The sequence below is a fragment of the Sapajus apella genome, unplaced genomic scaffold (genome assembly GCF_009761245.1).
Source record: "Sapajus apella isolate SASKATOON/1434 unplaced genomic scaffold, GSC_monkey_1.0 scaffold143, whole genome shotgun sequence".
NCBI lineage: Eukaryota > Metazoa > Chordata > Mammalia > Primates > Cebidae > Sapajus > Sapajus apella.
This window is the reverse complement of record NW_022437083.1, coordinates 2,868,859-2,891,309: the sequence shown is the minus strand read 5'-3', so window position 1 is coordinate 2,891,309 and position 22,451 is coordinate 2,868,859. Positions and strand designations below refer to the sequence as shown.

The 22,451-nt window shown below is 38.3% G+C and overlaps 1 protein-coding gene across 24 annotated transcripts in view; it reads right to left on the bottom strand.

Annotated features, from left to right (window-relative positions):
- Positions 1–22,451, bottom strand: part of LRCH3 (leucine rich repeats and calponin homology domain containing 3) — a 102,097-nt gene that overhangs the window by 24,012 nt on the left and 55,634 nt on the right. For 7 of the 24 annotated variants that reach the window (XM_032264266.1, XM_032264251.1, XM_032264262.1 and 4 more), the window contains exons 10-17: positions 21,372–21,448; positions 14,173–14,224; positions 12,931–13,080; positions 11,938–11,988; positions 10,442–10,495; positions 5,443–5,514; positions 1,244–1,292; positions 466–573 (exon numbers count right to left, since the gene is read on the bottom strand). In XM_032264266.1, coding sequence (XP_032120157.1) covers positions 466–573; positions 1,244–1,292; positions 5,443–5,514; positions 10,442–10,495; positions 11,938–11,988; positions 12,931–13,080; positions 14,173–14,224; positions 21,372–21,448 — 613 coding nt within the window. The remainder of the gene's footprint in view (positions 1–465; positions 574–1,243; positions 1,293–5,442; positions 5,515–10,441; positions 10,496–11,937; positions 11,989–12,930; positions 13,081–14,172; positions 14,225–21,371; positions 21,449–22,451) is intronic. The other 17 variants (XM_032264257.1, XM_032264269.1, XM_032264250.1 and 14 more) reach the window with 13 other exon arrangements.

Here is a 22,451-nt window from a genome sequence, read left to right as displayed (position 1 = left end):
ATGAAAAAAGTAGTCATTTTTGACTTGAAATGGTTGTTTCCACTCCCAGGTAACTTCTCTTTTGGGGACCAGGCAGAAATTTGTCATTATTAACTAAAAGAACATGAGACTTTAAGTAGTTTAAAAATTATTGATTCACTGTTTTAAGAAAAAAGCTTTTATCAACAGAAAAATCTGAAATTGAGCTCATTACCAAGACAAAGAACATTGCCTAAACCCTCGAAAGAGCATTTTATTTGTTAAAACGCTCTATAACCTGCTTTTAGGTGGCACTAAGAAACATTCTCATCCAAACAAATTCAAGTAAGATTTTCCTGATTTAACATCAATGAGATCACAGACACACGCACAAGGCTTTTGCCAAGGTGATAGCTTGGTGTAGAAGTTTAACAGCATGCATCTAATAGCTAGTGTCACTGTGTAAACCTCCCCTTGCCCCTGGCTTTTAAAATCACTGCCACCTACCTTTGTTTGTTTCTGCCCTGACACCTGCTCGGAAAAGGAAGCTTTCAGGGCGCTGAGGCTGATTTCTCTGGATAGCAGCAGGAAAAGAATACGCAGGGGAATGATGAACTAAATCAGCATGAAAAGTAAAATGAGATTACAGGAAATGAAAAGAAAATATAACAGCAGACCTACAAGTTATAAAAGTTAAATAGCAAATAAAAAATCAAACATGGTAATGATGTAAAATAATAATTCTATTTAATAATTAAAAGTCTGGTACAGAAAAGTAATCCTGAAAGCAGGGGGACTGCTTGTGTGTATTTCATGTTGTCATGTTATCTGTGGTGTGTCCATAAAGGCAGAATGAAAGTTAACATACTGAACAGTCTCCTGCAAACCTAGGGCCCTGCTAGCTGTTGTTTACTTATTCATATCAAATGGCTTACTAGCTGAACAACCAATTTAATTTAAAAATGGGGGAAAAACCCAGTGGTTTCCAATTCTTTATCTGATTTCCATCTCAGAAAAAGCAGCCACAGCTCACTAAGAAGGAATTTAGGAAAATCTTGGTAAAAATGTATCATCTTGCTGCGTGGTGTGGCTTATACCTGTAGTCGAAACACTTTGGAAGGCCAAGGCAGAAGGATCCCTTGAGCCCAAGAGTTTGAGACCAGCCTGGTCAACATAGAAAGTCCTTGTCTCTATTTAAAATTTTTTTAATTAAAAAAAAAAAAAAAAAAAAAAAAAAAAAAAGAATTATACTCGATGTGGCTAACTGCACCTTGGTGTCCATTACCTTTTTCTGTTGTAGATGAACTTACTAGAGCATTAGGTCTGTCATCAACCTGTGAGGAAACAGAGATACATCAATAATTATTACTCAAGAAGAAATACTTTCTACTTTTACGGTAATTTTGGAATTATAAAAGACAAAAAACAGGCAGCTCTCCTTCACAATTAAGTCTAGAGATGAGAATTTGGGCCAGGTGTATCCCATTGGGAGGCTGAGGTGGGAGGATTGCCTGACAGCAGGAGTTGAGACCAGCCTAGGCAACACAGTGAGACCCTGTCTCTACAAAAAAATTTTTTAAATTAGTTAGGCGTAGTGGTGTGCTCCTGTGGAGGCTGAGGCAGGATCACTGGAGCCCAGGAATTGAAGGCTGTAATGAGCTATGACTGTGCACTGCACTCCAGCTGGGATGACAGAGCGAGATACTGTCTCTCTCTCTTTTTTTTTTTGTTTTTGAGATAGGGTCTCACTCTGTCATCCAGGCTAGAGTGCAATAGCATGGTCTCCCAGGCTCAGGTGATCCTCCTACCTCAGCCTCCCAAGTAGCTGGAACTATAGGTGCACACCACCATGCCCAGTTAATTTTTGTACTTTTTGTAGAGACAGGGTCTTGCCATGTTAGCCAGGTTGGTCTCAACCTCCTGAGTTCAAGTGATCCACCCGCCTCAGCCTCCCAAACCGCTGGATTACAGATGTGAGCCACTGTGCCTGGCCTGACCCTCTCTTTAAAAAAAAAGAAAGAAAGAAAGAAAAAAATGAGGGTTTGATGAAATGAATTCTGTATTTTTAAAAGCCAAGCTTGCCGGGTGAGGTGGCTCACGCAGTCAGGAGTTCAAGACCAGACTGAATTATTAGATTATTCTAGACATGGAGGAAGAAATAAGTTCAAAAATTTCAAAAACACTTATTAACAGGACATAGAGACTACAAATTTAAGTATATTAAAGAATAAGAGGAGAAAATTAATAGGCAACTTTATTAGATGAGAAAGAAGAGCTTAAACAAACAACACTGATGGGGAACGAATGTTCTCTCTCTGGTTTGAAACAGCAATAGGTCGGGTGCAGTGGCTCACACCTATAATCCCAGCACTTTGGGAGGCTGAGGTAAGTGGATGGCCTGAGGTCAGGGGTTTGAAACTAGCCTGGCCAACATGACAAAACCCAATCTCTAGTAAAAATACAAAAGTTAGCCAGGTGTGGTGGGACACGCCTGTAGTCCCAGCTAGTTGGGAGGCTGAGGTAGAAGAACTGCTTGAACCCAGGGGGTAGAAGCTCCAATGAGCTGACACTGCACCACTGCACTCCAGCCTGGGCAACAGAGCAAGACTCCATCTCAAAAAAACAAAAAACAAACAAAAGAAACAACAGACAATACACAACTGGGTATGATGAAAAACAAAGCCAGAATAGAGGAGACTTATAAATATGATGGTTTTTAAAATGTATTTTTATTGAAGCTATAAATCTAAGTGACCTACATTGTAGGATACTAAAATAATTAGCTTAAATCACTCTGGGGCTATTTACCATATTTAGGAACTCTTGGAAAACTGGAGAGCAAAAAAAAAAAAATAAAAAGAAAAAATCTCTCACTGGAGAATTTAGGCAATGAAAAAAAAAAGAACCTCAGAAACTGGCATAAACTCAACCCTTAAGCTTGGCTAAGCAATAAGATAAAATAATTCATAAATATAATGTATAATTGCTGTGAAAATAAGAGAGATAGGCCGGGCGCGGTGGCTCACGCCTATAATCCCAGCACTTTGGGAGGCGGAGGCGGGTGGATCACGAGGTCAAGAGATCGAGACCATCCTGGTCAACAAGGTGAAACCTCGTCTCTACTTAACATACAAAATTAGCTGGGCATGATGGTGTGTGCCTGTAGTCCCAGCTACTCGGGAGGCTGAGACAGGAGAATTGCTTGAACCCAGGAGGCGGAGGTTGCGGTGAGTCGAGATCGTGCCATTGCACTCCAGCCTGGGTAACAAGAGCGAAACTCTGTCTCAAAAAAAAAAAAAAAAAAAGAAAGAAAGAAAATAACAGAGATTCTAAAAAAAATAAAGAATACGTCTTTCCTTTTTTCCTTTTCTACGCTGGGCGAAAGAGTGAGGCTCTGTCTCAAAAAAAGAAAAAAGTTGGGGTCAGCATTAAAAAAACATGATGCAGGCTGATCTGAGGGTTACCAGAGGCTGGGAAGGGTGGAAGTGGGCTTAATGGGTACAAAAAATACAAAGTAAGATCCAGTATTTGATAGTACAAAAGGGTCATTATAGCAAATAATTTAATTGTAAATTTTAACATAACTAAAGGAGTATAATTGGATTGTTTGTAACACTAAGGATAAATGCTTAAGGTGATGAATAGCCCACTTACCTGAGATAATTATTATGCATTACATACCTGTATCAAAGTATCTCATAAATATACACTCCTACTATGTATCCATAAAAATAAAAATAAAAAAATACAAGGGCATGATACAAGAATTCAGTTTTTATGTTTTTAGTCACAGTCTTGCTGGGGTGCAGTGGTGTGTGATCACGGCTCACTGCAGCCTTGAATTCCTGGCATCAACTCTAGTCCCTCCTTGGGCTCCCAACACTGGGATTACATATGTGAGCCAGTGTGCCTGGTGCAATGCAACAATTTGAAAGTATTCTGGTATATTAGAGAAGTAAAAATGTTCAAACAGCAAAATTAAATATTCAGGAAAAATACAGGATACAACATGTGGAAAATAACTGTCATTTAGAAGTACAACTAGGTTGGGTGCAGTGGCTGACACCCAGCACTTTGGAGGCTGCGGCGGGATGACTGCTTGAATCCAGGAATTTGAGACCAGCCTGGGCAATGTAGTGGAACCCTGTCTCTACAAAAATTTAAAAAATTAGCCAGGTGTGGTAGTACGCATCTGTAGTCTCAACTACTCAGGAGACTAGGGTGGGAGGATCGCTTGAGCCTGGAAGGCAGAGGTTGCAGTGAGCTGATACTATACTCCAGCCTGGGAGACAGAGCAAGACTCTGTCTCAAAACATAAAAGAAGTATAACTAAAACATTTGGGAATTACAGTGGATACTCAGCAAAAAGAAGACCAAAATTTCTAAAACCGCCCTAAATGGGCGAGCTCTAATGAGGGACATATTTCTAGTTGTGGACCATGAATGAAGCCAGAATGGAGGGCAGAGAACTTGTGAAAATTCATTAAAGATTAACAGGCTAGGAAAGGTATGTAAAAGGATCTGAGTTTATTTAGGAAAAAAACTAAGGATGGCATCATAACTGTTTTTAAATTCTTACATTAAAAAAAGGAAATCCTTTTTTTTTTTTTTTTTTAAAAAAAAGGATTCTTACATTAAAAAATGCTAAATAACTAGAAAATCTCCACTCTGGAAATTAAAGTGTAAACCACAGCAGGACAGTTGTTAAGTCAGACAAAGGTCTTCTTGAGAGTGAGAACTGTTAATCATTTTGTACATATCCAGTGATAACAAATATGGAATTACCATTCCTAGAGGCCTTCAAAAAACAAAATACTACAGGTTCTTAATTTTTAGAGTTTAAATTTTTCCAGAAGGTGATGTGTATCATCTCTTATGACATTATTGTTGATATACATTTTTTTCTTATACGGCCAGACCGTACATATTTTAGGCTTGTAGGTATATGGTCTTGGTCATAATTATTCCAACTCAGGTGTTTACTGTGCAAGCAATCATAGGTAATATATAAACAAAAGGGACTGGATATAAAGATAAAGCTTTATTCATAAAACCAAGTGGCCTAGGGGCCATAGTTGGCTGACCCCTACTGTAGAGGGTTTTGGTAGTGACAGTTTTTTTGGACTCAAATTATTTTGTATGCAATTAGACAACAGAGTTAATTTGATATTATAGTTAATTTGATATTATATACTAATCAAAGTGAAATAATAATTCATGACAAGAAAAAAGCCTTTGATAAAAAAAATCAGAATAACACATCAAACAATCTGAATACAAAGAATTAATGTGAGCTCTATGGCAATCTCTAGCATCATAAAACTTTCAAAAAATTTCAAGGGAAATCTATGTTAAATAGTTTCATAAATGGTATATTTATGCAATCCTATATTTCCGATTGTTAGATCAATTCACTGAAAAATTCAAGACCTTATATATGCCCCCTCCCCAAATTTCCTGATGAATTACAATAACAAGAGATACCTTAAGAGGTGTGAAGGCAGAAGAATGAGGCAGGGTAGCAGCACAGCCCACTTGATTCAACCCTGACAGCGGCTAAATTTCAAATGAGAGAGAAGAAACAGAAGGCAGCATTTATGTTAGCAAAATGTCAGGTAGGCAGATTTGACTAGTGAAATTAGAAAAGGAAAGGTCACTGACAATCTTTCAAGTGGTTTACTAAGCTACTGACAGGGCAGAAAGAGGGTATTTGGGGGACAGAAACCCATTGACACCGTTTTTCCACTTGTATAATTCAGAGTAGTTTCAATATCTCATGCCACATTAATCAAGAAATGAGAGGCATGATTTATTAACAATGATTTGATGCACAAATAAAACAGAACATTAACATTTTTAGCATAGTAGCCTTGAAACTAATGAGTCCTGTTCCTATGATGGGGGATTTTAACTACGCAGAACTGGCCTGAATGAAAACAATACTTTTTCAGCATTAATAAAAAATAGATATATTATAATTCAATATGCGAATACAGGACATGAGGACTCTGCATCAGCCTGAAGGATGAACCAGTATTTCATTTCTGCCTCCATGAAACTCCTAATGATCTACAAGAGGGTAAGGTGGAATTTCCCTTTTCTTCAAATCCTTTATTTTTTACCAACCAACATATAACTGGTTAGATGTATTAGAGATATAATTACAGATACTAAATGTTAGAGTCTAATGTGTAGATATAATTATTGTCAATTAAAAAGAAAAAAATTTAAAGTATTTATTATATAGAATTTTGATTACAGGTAAGAGATGTTCAAAACATGAAAATTTTTCTCATTTGCCACATGGGGAGTGGAAATCAGAGAAGACAGTACTTTGAAAAAGGGCACTGGATAAAGTTTTATCTATTAAAACAAGAAAACGCCAAGAGCTTAAAAATAGTGAAGTCTTTATAAGTTAAATTAAAAAAAAATTTAAACAAGGACCACAAATTCCTAAACCATGAGATAAATGAACAAGAAAACAAATGGGGGGCCGGGCGCAGTGGCTCACGCCTGTAATCCCAGCACTTTGGGAGGCCGAGGTGGGTGGATCATGAGGTCAAGAGACTGAGACCATCCTGGTCAACATGGTGAAACCCCGTCTCTACTAAAAATACAAAAAATTAGCTGGGCATGGTGGCGTGTGCCTGTAATCCCAGCTACTCAGGATGCTGAGGCAGGAGAATTGCCTAAACCCAGGAACGGGGGTTGGCGGGGGCCGAAATCGCCCCATTGCACTCCAGCCTGGGTAAAAAAAGAAAAACTCCCTCTCAAAAAAAAAAAAAAACAAAAACAAAAACACAAATGGGTATTTAGGAAAAGGTATGTGTATATGGTCAACAAAATAAAGCTGTAGTTTTAATGAGTATTAACATATTTTTCTTTGATAAAAGAAGCATGTAACACACAATGTATTACGTGTATCACAAAATCTATCTTAAGGCAGTAAATAATAAAAATATACCAAAAAACAAAACTGTGACAATGGTAATATACTGTGTATGCTTCAGCAGTTTAGATTTCCCAGGCCTTCTTTTTAATCAAAGGTACTGGAAATACTGCCAATCTCAAATATAAAAATGAAAAATAGAAGTGGAAGAAGAGGAGTTAAAATGAACTTCATATTCTTTTAAAATTAGACCTGATTTAGATGAAAGCAACAGAAGCTTGAGGAATAGCCCGAAGAGAATGTCCATGTAACGGATATTAGCTGTTAGAAATTTTTATTTCAAATCCTATGTTTCAAGGTCTTTAAATCAAATCAAACATTTACCTTACCATATCATCAGACCTTTTCATCATGAAACTATTTAATAATCAGTAGATGCACAAAACTTATGTGTCCAGTCAGGAAATATTCACTGAGCACCTAATATATTCCAGGAACTGTGGTAGGGATGGAGTATATTAAGGCATATTAACACAAAATAGAATATCCGTGTGCTCATGAAGCTTATAGTCTAGTAGTCTAATAGAAAAGAGACTATAGGCCGGGCGCGGTGGCTCAAGCCTGTAATCCCAGCACTTTGGGAGGCCGAGGAGGGTGGATCACAAGGTCAAGAGATCGAGACCATCCTGGTCAACACGGTGAAACCCCGTCTCTACTAAAAATACAAAAAATTAGCTGGGCATGGTGGCGCGTGCCTGTAATCCCAGCTACTCAGGAGGCTGAGGCAGGAGAATTGCCTGAACCCAGGAGGCGGAGGTTGCGGTGAGCCGAGATCGCGCCATTGCACTCCAGCCTGGGTAACAAGAGCGAGACTCCGTACCCCCCCCCCCCCCCAAAAAAAAAAAAAAAAAAAGAAAAGAAAGAAAAGAAAGAAAAGAAAAGAGACTATAAAAGAATAAACAAGTTGGGCACGGTGGCTCATGCCAGCATTTTGGGAGGCTGGGACAGGAGGACTGCTTAAGCCCAGTAGTAAGAGAGCAGACTGGGCAACACAGTGAGATCCTGTCTCTACAAAAGATTTTTTTAAAAATTAGCCACCTGTGGTGCATGCACCTGTAGTCCCAGCTACTCAGGAGGCTGATGCAAAAGGATCACTTGAGCCCAGGAAGTTGAGGCTTCAAGGAGCCATGTTCGTGCCACTGCACTCTAGCCTGGACAACAGACGGAGACCCTGTCCAAAAATAAATAAATAAATAATAAAATGAAATTAAATTAAAAATAAAATAAAAATAAAAAACAATAAACATACTGTGATAAAAAAATTACTGTGACAAAAGTAATCAACTGTACCTCCTGGGCCTCCTTTTCATCAAATGTACTGGAACTCCTGTCTACTTATTTAACTGCCAATAAACTGGGGGCTGATTTAAGGGTAGTGGGCTGCAGAGAAGCCATGTTAAAGATGTGACATTTAAACAAATACCTGATAGATGAGTAGGAACTAATCAAGGGGTATATGCAGTGAAGGAAAGGCATTCTATGTAAAAGGAATAGCATTTGCAAAGGTCTGAGGTGGGAAAGGGCTTATTATATCTGGAAAAAAATGCTGGTATAGCATAAGCTCAGAGGTGAAACCGGAGAGGGAGACAGCAGACAGAGCAAGAAGGAACTTCTAGGCATGTTTTGATTACTCTAAGAGCAATATGAAGCCTTCTGAAGCACAGTTTTGATAATATGAGGTTTTATTTAAAATATGACTCTTTCTGCAGTGTTGGTTACACACTATTTGTCATACCAAGAAATGTGAGATATGGGGCCGGGTGCGGTGGCTCACGCCTGTAATCCCAGCACTTTGGGAGGCTGAGGCAGGGGGATCACCTGAGGTCAGGAGTTCAAAACCAGCCTGACCAACATGGCGAAACCCTGTCTCTACTAAAAATACAAAAATTAGCTGGGCATGGTGGCATGCACCTGTAATCCCAACTTCTTGGAAGGTTGAGGCAGGAGAATCGCTTGAACCCAGGAGGTGGAGGTTGCAGTGAGCCGAGATTGTGCCTCTGCACTCCAGCCTGGATGAAAGAGCAAGGCTCCGTCTCAAAAAAAAAGGTCATTGGACTTAGAAGAAATTCCTTGCTTTTTAAATACCATCCAATTTGGAGGAACAGACATGAATACTGATAACTAAACATAAGTGAATGTGTTCTGACAAATGGCTGAAGGAAATTTCATATTTCACACTAAGGGGATTTTGCTGTTGTTGTTTTTCTAAATTCCACTGTTTCCTTGACAAAAAAGTCTTGGCACTCAGACTTACATCACTTACTATATGTGCTATTAAATCTTCAGTTTCCTAAACTGTTTTCAGTTACAGCATGGGAAGCAGTACAGCATGGTGTTTATTGCAGGTTCTCATATCAGCCAGACAGATGTGGATTCCCAGCCTTGCACTTACTAGCCATGTGACCTTGGACAAGTCACATTCTGGACGTGATATTCTATGCCTCAGCAACCACTTGTAAAAAGGTGGTAAGTTTAACCTTAACTCTTAAAGTTGCTATGAAGAGTAAATGAGATAATTTTGCTAATTGTCTGGATCATCAGAGGCTCTCAGTATTTCTCTATGTTAATTTAAATTATTATTTGCTTTTTATGCCAATTCACTTCCATTAAAACTCTAGAGTCTGATGATTGCAATCATCTATAAGACTGCCAAGTTAAAAGGCACTTTATCCATCTCAAAGGAAATGAAGATTGCAGAGTACACAGAAATTTTAACAGACCATGGAAGTTTATATAATAGGAATCTCATGCTGAAGCATGCAGTTCATGCAATAGGATGCGCAGTGGCAACAGTTACCAGCACATGAGACAGAACTGCTGTAGACACTAGAATTCTGAATCGCACTACTATGAAAAAAATAGCATAAAACATGATGGGAAAGAAATTGTATAAATGGTTAGAATCCTTTCACAAGGCTAATAAAAGTAAGATTTTAAATAAATCTTCCATCTTACACTCATTTTCAGCTGATGAAAGAGGAAATAAAAGTAAACCAGTGTTAAAAATGATCAGTAGTTAATGTTTTGAGTTTACAAAATGAACATGAAGGAATAATACTGAGATATAAGTATTTGAAACCAAAGTTAAGGATATTCAGTAGCTTAAAATGCATAATAAAATAGGATGCCAAATATACAGTTGCACAATCAGGGTCATGGGGTAGTCCACTTAACACACAGGTGGCCCATGAGCCAAATTAATGATTAATAAAGTAAGTGCTCCTGGAATTATAACTATTTAAAAAATGAATATTATGATATGTCCGTGTTCCCAGCACACATACAAGGCCAATACGGTTTGCAATGCAAATGCTTTACTTTTGGAGGCACTGACAAAGATATGAGCTGCAGAATCTGAAACACTGGGTAAACCACAAATGGTAATGTAGAAAAATGGTTTATTTATTTATAAAGCATTTAGTAATGATGCTCATCATGTTTTATGGTATTTAGATAGTTTCTGAATAGTGTAATAGCTGTTCTTTAATCTCCAAACACGGAAATGTAAAACTCCATTTTGTGCAAAACTCTTACCACTAACAAGGCACTATCATCAGTGTGCTGAGACCTTCTGGATGGGAAGGAGCACTGGAGAGGTGGAGAAAAATGAAGCAATGTCAAAAAGAGACTACGCACACGTGTGACATATTCACAAATACACAAAGAAAGAGACATATTAAGACATACTTTTGAAGATGCTGACATAGAGGACCACATTCACAATCATCTGGAATTCATGCATTATAATAGTCAATAAGTTGGTTCTGAGTACTGATGTTCTCCCAGAGTTTAAACAACTTCAAATATGATCTTATTGCCTAAAACCTTCCAAAGCAAGGAGGGAACAGAAAGCTGGAGAGACATGTAACAATAACATAAAGAATTTGTAGTCATTTAGTAAGCCAGTGACAAACAAGAAGCCCAAGAGTCATGATTCCTAGTCTAAGTGTCTCTTCATTTTCTTTCTCAAACAAAATGAAAAGTACAGTTACAATTTTTAGAACTATATATTTTATTTTCCTGTGGAGCTTTAGTTTTCTTGAGAATGAATTATTTGAAAACAATCATCAAGAAGGAAATACCAGAGTAAAAAAGAAAAAATATATTAAATTTATCAAACTTTGATTGTCAAAAATTTGTTAGAATTACTACCAGGTGAAGAAAAGACAAGTGAAGATGCTTGAGTCAATCTTTCAGGTATTATAAAAATACATAGTGTTCTTATATATATAAAAAAAAGTCATATGTCTGATACAATTATTAAAAACCCTTTATAATGGACAAGTGGGAACATTTCAAACAATACATTTCCCATATGAGAAATACTTGTACTTTAAAAACACTGCACTGAAAACTGTTGCTTGTAAAGCCCCATGTGTTAGGTTTTCAAATATCTTATTTTATAAAAAGAAAAATCAAAATTCACATGAAGTAATGCTTTTATGCATTTTTCAAGGAGGTAATGATCATAAACTGGAAAAACTGGAAGGTAAAGATAAAGGGAAAATGGTTAATGAGAAAGCCAACTGCTATAAAAACATTTAGTAAGCTTCATTTTAACAGATCAAAATAGATACGTAGATCTTTAAAAGGTTAAGTGATTAATTTTATGTTAATCTGTAATGAAAATGTACTATTTGATATTATAAAGTGAATGTATAATTGATAACTTTGAAGCTGAAATAGTATCTAAGAGTCTTTTTCTTGTTTAATATACACTCCATTTATCTGTGCCAGGACTCTACACACCATGCTTCAAATATGGAGGAGACGGGGATGATGCCTCTGGTGGGGTCAGGGAGGGAAATATAATCTCTAGATGGATATGTATAGCTGAAAAAAGCCTCCATCTATAGATTCTAATAAACTCCTTCGCTTGTATCTTCTCCCTTGTCAGTAGAATTTTGTGAGGAGGGAAAAGGAAAAATGGCAATATTCTGATCACTGAAAACATGATAATCACACGTAAACATTTCATTTCCATTGCAAAAATAATCAATTCCAAAGAAAAGGTGATTACATCAACTTACCTCATTATCTAAGAGGGGTTGCTGTTTTTGTGGACTTTGTGATGCTTTTTGCTACATAACCCCAAAACCCCCCAAAAAGGGAAGTTGGTTAGAGTCTGGTACACGAAAATAACAAATTATATTTACTAAAATAATCACTCACATTAATTTCTTTCTCTCTTCTATACAGAATTTTTCTAGATTACTAGTTAGAACGTGTTAGGTTGAAAACTTTAAAAACTATATATATACCTACATAAACACATATCTCTTACTATATTCTCTCAATGAACTTATTCTTTCCCACTAATGGCTTCAGTTATCACTCTAATGCTAGTAACTTTATCTATAAGCAAATCTCAGGTTTGTATTTTCAACTGTCTATGGAAACTCTCTACTTGGAAACCCCACTCCACCCCATATTTGACACATTCAAAGACAAACTCAAAATGTCCCATACTAACTGGTTATTTTCTCCAATTTGTTATGTCTAATAATAACATTATAGCACTGGTGTACAGTCCCTGCTTTACAACGTGTTCATACTGTATATCTGTGTATAAAGTATTTCAGTTTTTTTTTTTTGAGACGGATTCTCGCTCTGTTGACCAGGCTGGAGTGCAGTGGTGCGATCTCAGCTCACTGCAACCTCTTAAAAAGATAATCACTTCACCAGGTGCAGTGGCTCACGACTGTAATCCTCGCACTTTGGGAGGCTGAGGTGGGTGGCTCACCTGAGGTCAGGAGTTCAAGACCAGCCTGGCCATCATGGTGAAACCCCATCTTTGGGAAAAAAAAAAAAAATTAAAAAAAAAAAAAAAAAAAAAGATAGTCACCCTATTGTCCTCATACAGATAGACACAAATAAAAGAGATAGTCACTTTATTTAGTCAAGATTCCTTTTGAAGAGAAAAAAAGTTGAAATTTAAATGGCAATAAAAACCAACAGGTTTCACCAAACAAATAAGCACTTAACCTCTAAGTAACTTTAACAGTATCATTAAAAGGACTCACTTTGACAAAGTCCAGGACAGCATCTCTCTGGATCTGCTTGGTCCTTATTTTCTCCTCCTCATACTGCAGGGCAGCAAGCTGTGCCTCTCTCCGAATGCGCTCTACTATCTGTTCTCTTCTCCGATGAAGCTCCAAGTCTGTATATGACAGCTGGAACGAAAGCATTATTGTGCATATTAAAGTAAAAGTAAGAATCACCTTATCAATATTTTCTATACATTTAAACTACTATTGACCCATGCAACTTTTACTTTGAAATCACCTAGTATTTCTTTTCTTTTTTTTTTTTTTTTGAGACAGAGTTTCGCTCTTGTTGCCCAGGTGGGAGTGCAATGGAACGATCTTGGCTCACCACAACCTCCACCTCCCAGGTTCAAGCAATTCTCCTGCCTCAGCCTCCCGAGTAGCTGGGAATACAGGCATGTGCTACCATGCCGGGCTAATTTTGTACTTTTTAGTAGAGATTGGGGTTTCTCCATGTTGGTCAGGCTGGTCTCAAATGCACAACCTCAGGTAATCTGCCTGCCTCGGCTTCCCAAAGTGCTGGGATTATAGGCGTGAGCCACCGTGCCCAGTCCTAGCATTTCTTTAAATGTGTTTATTGCTAATCTTTTCCCATCTTTGTATGTCTCTCTTTTTTTTTTTTTTCTTTTGAGACAGTATCTTGCGCTGTTGCCCAGGCTGGAGGGCTGTGGCATGATCTTGGCTCACTGCAGCCTCTGCCTCCCGGGTTCAAGTGATTCTCCTGTTTCAGCCTCCTGAGTATCTGGGACTATAGGCGCATGCCACCATATCCGGCTAATATTTTATATTTTTAGTAGAGTTGGGGTTTCATCATGTTGGCCAGGATGGTCTCGATCTCCTGACCTTGTGATCCACCCACCTCAGCCTCCCAAAGTGCTGGGATTACAGGTGTGAGCCACCTTGCCTGACCGCACTGTTCTTACATATATTATGTTGGTGCAAAAGTAATTGTGGTTTCTGCATTGAAAGTGATGGCAGAAACCACAATTACTTTTGCATCAACCTAATACTATAAAGCCATCATGAAGGTAAAGATTGTTTGTCCAGTGGCTAAAAACAGTTAGCAAGTATCAGGTACATATGTCATATTAACTGATTGAGGAGATAGGTAGTAAAGTTTAAATATATCTGTCAATTAATGACAATTTAAGTATTGGAAAAAAAAAATCATCTTAGTTTAAAAAACAAAAACAAATAAACACAACTACTAAAAATTACCTGATTGTGACTTGGTGATAGTGACAAGAGAGAAGATGGCTCAACTGGAACCCTGACCCAAAAAAGAAAAAAGAAAGGAAAAAACTTTTTGACAAAAAGACAAACAGACATACAAAAAACACACGAAATTTTTCTTATAAATGTAGCTTTCTATTTATCAGTAGCAAACTGCCTAGTTAGCACTGAAGGAGTAGCTGCATTTTGTAAACCTAAGCCCAAGTCATTAAGTTAAACCATAGGAACATCTGATGTCTCCAACTCACGTTTCATGTGATATCACTGATTAATCTATAGCTAGCTAACAACTGTCTATGTCAGCCGATACCAACAATACAGTTGGTATCACTTTTCAAAGACTATCATTTCTTTATAACACAAATAACTATTATCTTCTTTACTACCACGATTAAAACAAGATACATGTAAATTGAGATCTTTTTACACATAAAGCCATTTTATCAATAGAAATCTAGAATACCACAGAACCTGGTAACTGTACTTATAAAGCTCTTATTTTCAATTGATGAAGCAATTTTAACATGAAATAACGATTCTGGTTTATTTTTAAGAAGAATAAGAAACTCTTTTTTAATGCTTAAAAAAAAATACTACTTCCTTCTCACTATTATCAATGTTAATTCTTATAGTTTACTATTTATCTTTTCCCTAAAACAGATTTCATTTTTGAAGTCTCTGTAACTCATGGTTGTGTCTGAAACTAAAACTCACAAGAGTAGTGACTTTCTGACGTTTAGGACCTGGCCTCTGAAACTATGATGATTAACCTATCAGGCTGATCTAAATGCACTGAAATCCGTGTCATATTAGGAGAACAAAAACAAAATCTCATGATCATGGCTCATCACTGCAGTCTTGACCTCCCAGGCTCAAGCCATCACACCCAGCTATTTTTTTTTAAATTGTTTTGTAAGCTGTGCGTGGTGGCGTACGCCTGTAGTCCCAGCTACTTGGGAGGCTGAGGCAGGACATAGCTTGAACCCGGGAGGCAGAGGTTGCAGTGAGCCAAGATCGTGCCACTGTACTCCAGCCTGGCGCCTGGCAACAGAGCCAGACACTCTCTCAAAAAAAAAAAAAAAAAAAAAAAAAGTTTTTATTTTAGAGATGGGGGTCTTAGTATGCTGCCCAGGCTGGTCTCAAACTCCTGGTGTCAAGCCATCCTCCCAACTCAGCCTCCCAAAGTACTTGGATTACAGGCATGTGAGCCACTGCACCCAGCCTCATTCTGTTGCCCAAGCTGGAGTGCAATGGCATGATCATGGATCACTGCAGACTCGACCTCCTGGCCTCAGGCAGTAATCCCAACTCAGACTTTCAAGTAACTGGCCCACAGGCATGTATCAACCAACTCAGGCTTATTTTTAAGATGGGGTTTTGCTATGTTGCCCAGGTTGCTCTCAAACTCCTGTGCTCCAGTAATCCACCCACCTTGGCCTCCCAGAGTACTGGCATTACAGGTGTGGGCCACTGCGCCCTGCCCTGATTACATATTTACAGGAACAGGAATTAACTGCAACTTTTTCCTTAGATTACTAACTTCACTGTTAAAATTTCCTGTAGTTTTTAGTGACCACCTGTAGATAAACTGAATCAAAACACAGAAAGGACCAAATAAACCATCTCAAGTGTGTTTATGTGTCCTAACTTTAACACTATATTTTAACAATGCTTTCCAATTTTTTTTTTTTTTTGAGACAGTCTCGCCCTGTCAGTGAGATAGTGCAGTGGCACGATCTCGGCTCACCGAAACCTCCACCTCCCGGGTTCAAGTGATTCTTCCACCTCAGCCTCCTGAATAGCTACGATTATAGACATGTGCCACCATGCCTGGTTAGTTTTTGTATTTTTAGTAGTGACAAGCAGATCACAAGGTCGGGAGATTGAGAACATCCTAGTCAACATGGTGAAACCCTGTCTACTAAAAAAAAAAAAAAAAAAAATTAGCCTGGCGTGGTGGCACATTTCTGTAGTCCCAGCTACTTGGAGGCTAAGGCAGGGGAATTGCTTGAACTTGGTAGGCAGAGGTTGCAGTGAGCCAAGATCTTGCCACTGCATCCAAGCCTGGCGACAGAACAAGACTCCATCTACCAAAACAATAACAACAACAACAACAAAAACCTATCAGCAGTAAATGATGTTGTTCATTCCTCTCTGTACTTCTTCAAACACTGTTTTCAAGGCTAGGCACAATGGCTCATGTTTTTAATGCCAGCATTTTGGAATGCCAAGGTGGGATGATCACTTGAATCCAGGAGATTGAGGCTGCGTATGGGCTATGATGACACCACTGCACTCCAGCCTGGGTGACAGAGTGAGACACTGTCTCAAAAACACAAAAACAAAAACACTGTTCTCATTTAGCCTCTGGGACACTACCTTCTTTCTCCTATCCCCATGACCAACCCTGCTCAGTTTCTTTTTCTGGTTGTTCAAGCCCTAATTCTTGCCACTTTACTCCAAACTTGTACGTCTAACTGCTTACTTGATACTTCCACCTGGATGTCTTGTAGGTACCTGAAATAGTACATAACCACAGCTGAACTCCCGTCTCACATCGCATGTTTGTCCTGCTTTACTCAGACTCCTGGGTGTCTCCTGAATAGTATACCAAAAGCGTGTAGGTACCCCAGAACCTCTACCTAGAATGTGTCTCTCCTAGACCACCATGTTTGCTCTCTCTTTTTGAGGTTTCTATTGAAATATTATCACTGCATATAACATTACTTGCACTCTTCTCTCACCCTACCATCTCTTTTATCCTGCTTTATTTTTCTTCACAGCACCTAGCAGTACCTGAAACATAGTTGTGACATCTATTTGTCTACATCCACTAAAAAGTAACTCTAAAATATCAGGGATTTCGAACAGAGAAAGAACCACGATAGTGCTTAATATTGCTTGAATGAATGACAGTAGCACCCTCCCCTGAAAAAGCGTGGAATATTGAGACATGAAAAACAAAAATACAGATGACGCCTAAGTATCTCCTTTAAATCTTGAACTTACTTGGGCTAAGTAAATCAGACCGTTATAAGGCAGGCTTTTTTTTTTTTTTTTGAGACAGAGTCTCGCTCTGTTGCCCAGGCTGGAGGGCAGTGGCATGATCTTGGCTTACTGCAGCCTCTGCCTCCCAGGTTCAAGCAATTCTCCTGCCTCAGCCTCCCAAGTAGCTGGGATTACAGGTGCACACCACCACGCCCAACTAATGTTTCGTATTTTTAGTAGAGATGGGGTTTCACCATGTTGGCCAGGCTGGTCTTGAACTCCTGACCTTGGGTGATCCACCCACCTTGGCCTCCCCAAATGCTGAGATTACAGGTGTGAGCCACTGCAGCCAGCCAGTATAAGGCAGACTCTGAACTGCCTTCTCTGTTTTTCTTTGTTTATAAAATCACATAATTAATGTGAGTAGCTTTTCTGGCTTTATCTATATAACATGAAATTTTAAAACTTCTAGGTTTTATCTAAATGTCAATTCTGTAATGCTTCTTATGGAAATTAACAAGCTTTACAGAACCTAATCTGGTATTATCATCTCTCCTGAGCTAAAATGCTATTCAGATTATAACTAGGCCCCCCCAAAAATTTTTTGAGACAGATTCTTGCTCTGTCACCCAGGCTGGAATGCAGTGGTGCAATCTCGACTCACTGCAACTTCCACCTCCCGGGTTCAAGCGATTCTCTTGCCTCAGCCTCCTGGGTAGCTAGGACTACAGGTGTGAGCTACCACACCTGGCTAATTTTTGTAGTTTTAGTAGAGATGGGGTTGGCCACCATGTTGGCCAGGCTGGTCTGAAACTCCTGACCTCAGGTGATCTGCCCACCTCAGCCTCCCAAAGTGCTGGGATTACAGACATGAGCCACCATACCCAGTCCATAAAAAATTATTATAATAGTTTTTTAAAAACGTAACTTTTGCTAGTTTCAATTTCAATTTTACATAATCTATCTTGGCAAATTCTACAAAACATTCACACTTTTTGTTTATTGTATCTCCCTGTGTTTATTATCTTCTAGTAGAGAAGACTCTGTGGATAGGGGATAGGGGAGTGGTAGGTGGGACGAAATGTGCAAGGTGGATGAGGGTAGGGGAAGAGATTTGGGAGAAAACAGGTAAGTAAGCTTTCTTTTTCAGCTCACTGGCAGAGGGTTCCTTACGTTCATCAGTTTTTTTGAGTTCTTGTAACTGACAGACTGTTGTGATAGATTCTTTTTGTTTACGTCATTCAGGTTAGAGACAAGTGTGAGAGCTGTCAGTCATTCTGAAGTGATTTAGTCTTGCTAGGTTCTAATTCAACATTCTACTTGAATGTAAGCTCCAGGAGGGCAGGAATTTTGACTACAGTTCATAGCTATATTGCAACATCTGGAAAAGAACTTGGCACATAGTATTTAACAAATAACCTGCTAATTAAAAATATGAAGGCTACATTGATCTCAAAGCATAACTGGTTACTGGGATCAAGTATGGAGTTCTTATCCAAGGATTGTACTAAGGTCTGGTACCATGGAACCCCCAATTAAACAGTAATCATGGCTGGGTGCAGTGGTTCATACCTGTAATCCCAGCACTTTGGGAAGCCAAAGAGGGAGGGTTAGTACTTTAGTTGAGGAGTCTGAGACCAGCTGGGGAAATAGTGAGCTTTTATCTCTACTAAAAATAACAAAAAAAATTGCTGAGCATATAGCACATGCCTGAAGTTGCAGCTACTTCAGAGGCTGAGGTGGGAGGATTGGTTGAGGCTGGGAGATTGAGGCTGCAGTGAGCCGTGATCACATCACTGCACTCCAGCCTAGGCAACAGAGCAAGGCCCTGTCACAAAACAAAACAAAATATGTAATCCCAGCTTTAGTTTCTAGCACTGTGGCAGACTAAATGCCCCAAATGACTCTTCCAATGGAAATAACCAAAATGGTGAATAAAACAATCTTTTAAAATGTACTGCTAACGTGCTATAAAAATAAAGAACCCACAGACTTTAAAAAAGAAGTAAACACAGAAACTCTGAACTAAGATGCAGTAGCAGACTTTTAACTTCCATAACCTGTTGTCCCTGGCCTTACTCTAGTCAATACGTTATATTACATTGGGAAAAAAAAAAAAACTGCAGTTGAAATTAAGGTTACTGATCAGCTGACCTTAAAATGGGGAGATTATCCAGTCTGACCTAATATAATTAAGAGCCCTTAAAAGCAAAAGAGAATAGCAAAAGAATTCATGACATGTGGCAGAAGGGGGAAGTAAGAAAGATTCCAAATATAAGGAGGATTTGACCCGTCATTCCTGATTTGAAGACGGAGAGGGCCACGAACAAGGAATGTGGGTGGATTCTAAACACCAAAAATGACCACTAGCTGGCACCCAGGAAAATAATGGGGACCTCAGTCCGGTAACTGCAACAAACTGAATTCTGCCAACACGTAGGAACATGAAAGTGAATTCTCCTCCATAGTCTTCGAATGAGAGTCCAGGCCAGCCAATACCCTGACTTTGACCTCTAAGTAGAGACCCAGGGGAGCCTGCCCAGGCTCTCTCCTACAGAAGTGTGATATAATAAATAGTTGTTGTTCTAAACTGCATACTTTGTAACATAAGCAACAGAAAACTAATACATAAGGTAACTGAGTGAAGAAGCTAGCTTTTACCTTGAGGGTTTCTACTAAATCCTGGAGATCTTGAGCTTCACCTATAATGGATGCAGGACGTGAGAGGGACAGGATATATAAAATGCAGGCCCACTCAGGGTGGGGAATGTAACTGGAAACTCCTGCATAAAACTGGAATCTCAAAAGACTATACTCTCAATATAAGGACACATGGAAACTGCAAAAACATCTGAAATAAATTTCAAAGCATATAAAACTTTAAGTCTCCATAAGTGAGTGGTAAGAGTATAAATGGCAAAGTTATGAGATTTCTTTTTTCTCCCTACATATTTATTCCATCTATATCTCAGTCCCCCAAGTTAACTTTAATACCTTGTCAAGTATAAGGACTACATAAATTTACTGTCACTTAAGAATAGGCATATCAAGACTATGTTTTATGACTTCATAAACACAGAAGGCAAAAAACTAAAGGCTGAAATTTTCAACTACTGCAAAATAGTTCATGGCAAGAAACATTTTGGAATTCAAGAACGAGAAACAGTGCTCTAAATGATCAAGCTAATTTTCAAAATATTCTTTGTTTTTTTGAGACGGAGTCTTACTCTGTCACCCACTCTGGAGTACAGTGGTGTGATCTCAGCTCACTGCAACCTCCACCTCCTGGGTCCAAGCGATTTTTCTGCCTGCCTCCCAAGTAGCTGGAATTACAGGTGTATGCCACCATACCCGGCTAACGTTTGTATTTTTAATAGAGACGGGGTTTCACCATGTTGGCCAGAGCCACTGCGCTGGGCCTAATTTTCAAAATATTCTGAGAGGCACCAAGTACAGTGGAAAAATCCTATTAATTAAGACAGGGCTGGTGATACATATCACTGTTTCTGACTATCTCTCTGTTATCTAGTAAAAAACATAAGTTAAAAAAATTAGGACTACTGAAGTTCCGGCTTTTTTTTTTTTTTGAGACAGGGTCTTGATGATGCCCAGGTCAGAGTGCAATGGCGCAAACTGGGTTCACTACAACCTCGACCTCCCAGCTCAAGCGATCCTCCCACCTCAGCCTCTCGAGTTGCTGAGACCAGAGGCGTGCATCACCATCCTAGGCTATTTTTTTTTTTTTTCGTAGAAGGGTAGATCATGACAGGTCTTGCCATGATCCATGATGCTCAGACAGGTCTCAATCTCCTGGGCTCAAGCAAGCCTCCCACCTTGGCCTCCAAAAGTGTTGAGATTACAAGTGTTAGCCACCATGCCTGGTCCTGAAACTCTTTTAGCTCTCTTTATGCATGAATCCATACATCATCACCACAAAATCTCATTGCTATTAAGTATCTTCACATCAATTAACCGTGTAGGTAATGACTTAAGATGGTCTGAATTTAGAATCAAATCGATTTTTACCTTTTCTATAGCATGAGTACAAAAGCATACTGTCACTCAGTTCTAAACACAAGCTATCTAAGACATATACTATCTAAACATCTTTATTACACTTAGATCCGCATAAAACCAAAAGTACTTTTTGCTCTCATCAAGACAGAAACAATTTAGGCAGAATTGGTTTTTCAAACCTGTTTTGATGTAAATATCTTCTCATATCTTCTGTTTTTTGAAATTCCCTAATGGCTACTGGCTTTATTGGTGAACCCTAGGCCAAAGGACAGAAATAAATAAATTTAATATGTTAATCCAGAAAACTGTGATTACACAGTTCACATGTGTCATTTAATCTGTATATTACACTAAATAGATTTTATAGACTCTCCAAATGTAAACTTTAAGTTTTAAAGCATCATGTTACACTGCTGCTTTGATAAACAAAAATGTTCATAATCTACAAACATTTATTTTATAAGAAAGTAGATTTTCTTCTTAATGTATTATATAAATTAAGGTGACCAAGCACAGTAATATGTACTGACTAAGATGTTACAATTGGAAAGGAACTTAAGAGGTCACCAGTACAGACTCCCATTTAGAACAGAAATTCCCATCTACCTTGCCCTGGCATTAGCTCTGTTACTCTTGAATATTTCTGGTAACAGCAAGTTCACTGGGCATATTACATTTCTTTCTTTATCCATCACAACAAATTGTCTCTTATCATACTCATACAAACACTCTTGAGTGTGTTGGTGAAATACCAAGATAAAACAAAAAGTAATTTCTATTTATGATAAAATACCATATTTAAAAGGAAAATATTATTGGCAATTTTATTTATTTACGAACTGAAAAGAAAAAGGTCATTTTCAAAAAGTATTACTGAGAAAAATGAAACTGGTTTAAAATATAGACCACATACTGAAAAATAAAATTATAAATCGAAGGTAGAGGATTAAAGATTATCTAAGGAAAATCTATAGAAGTAATACAATCTTGTTTCAACACCAAAAATAATCATCAAAATGGTGGCTCATCAAGGGAAAAATAAGAAAATAACTTTTCCAAAAAGGATATCTACAAATCAAACATAAAAGTACCTATCACCTACCTCCAAGAAACAGGTATATCCCATGTAACTAGAAACTTTTTGTGAGTTACTCCAAAGCTTTAACAACTGTCTTAAGGTCTGGACATGAGATCCCATTGAATAAACTATAATTCTGCAACTCTAATGTGAAAATAATTTTTCTAATTTTAGTGAATAT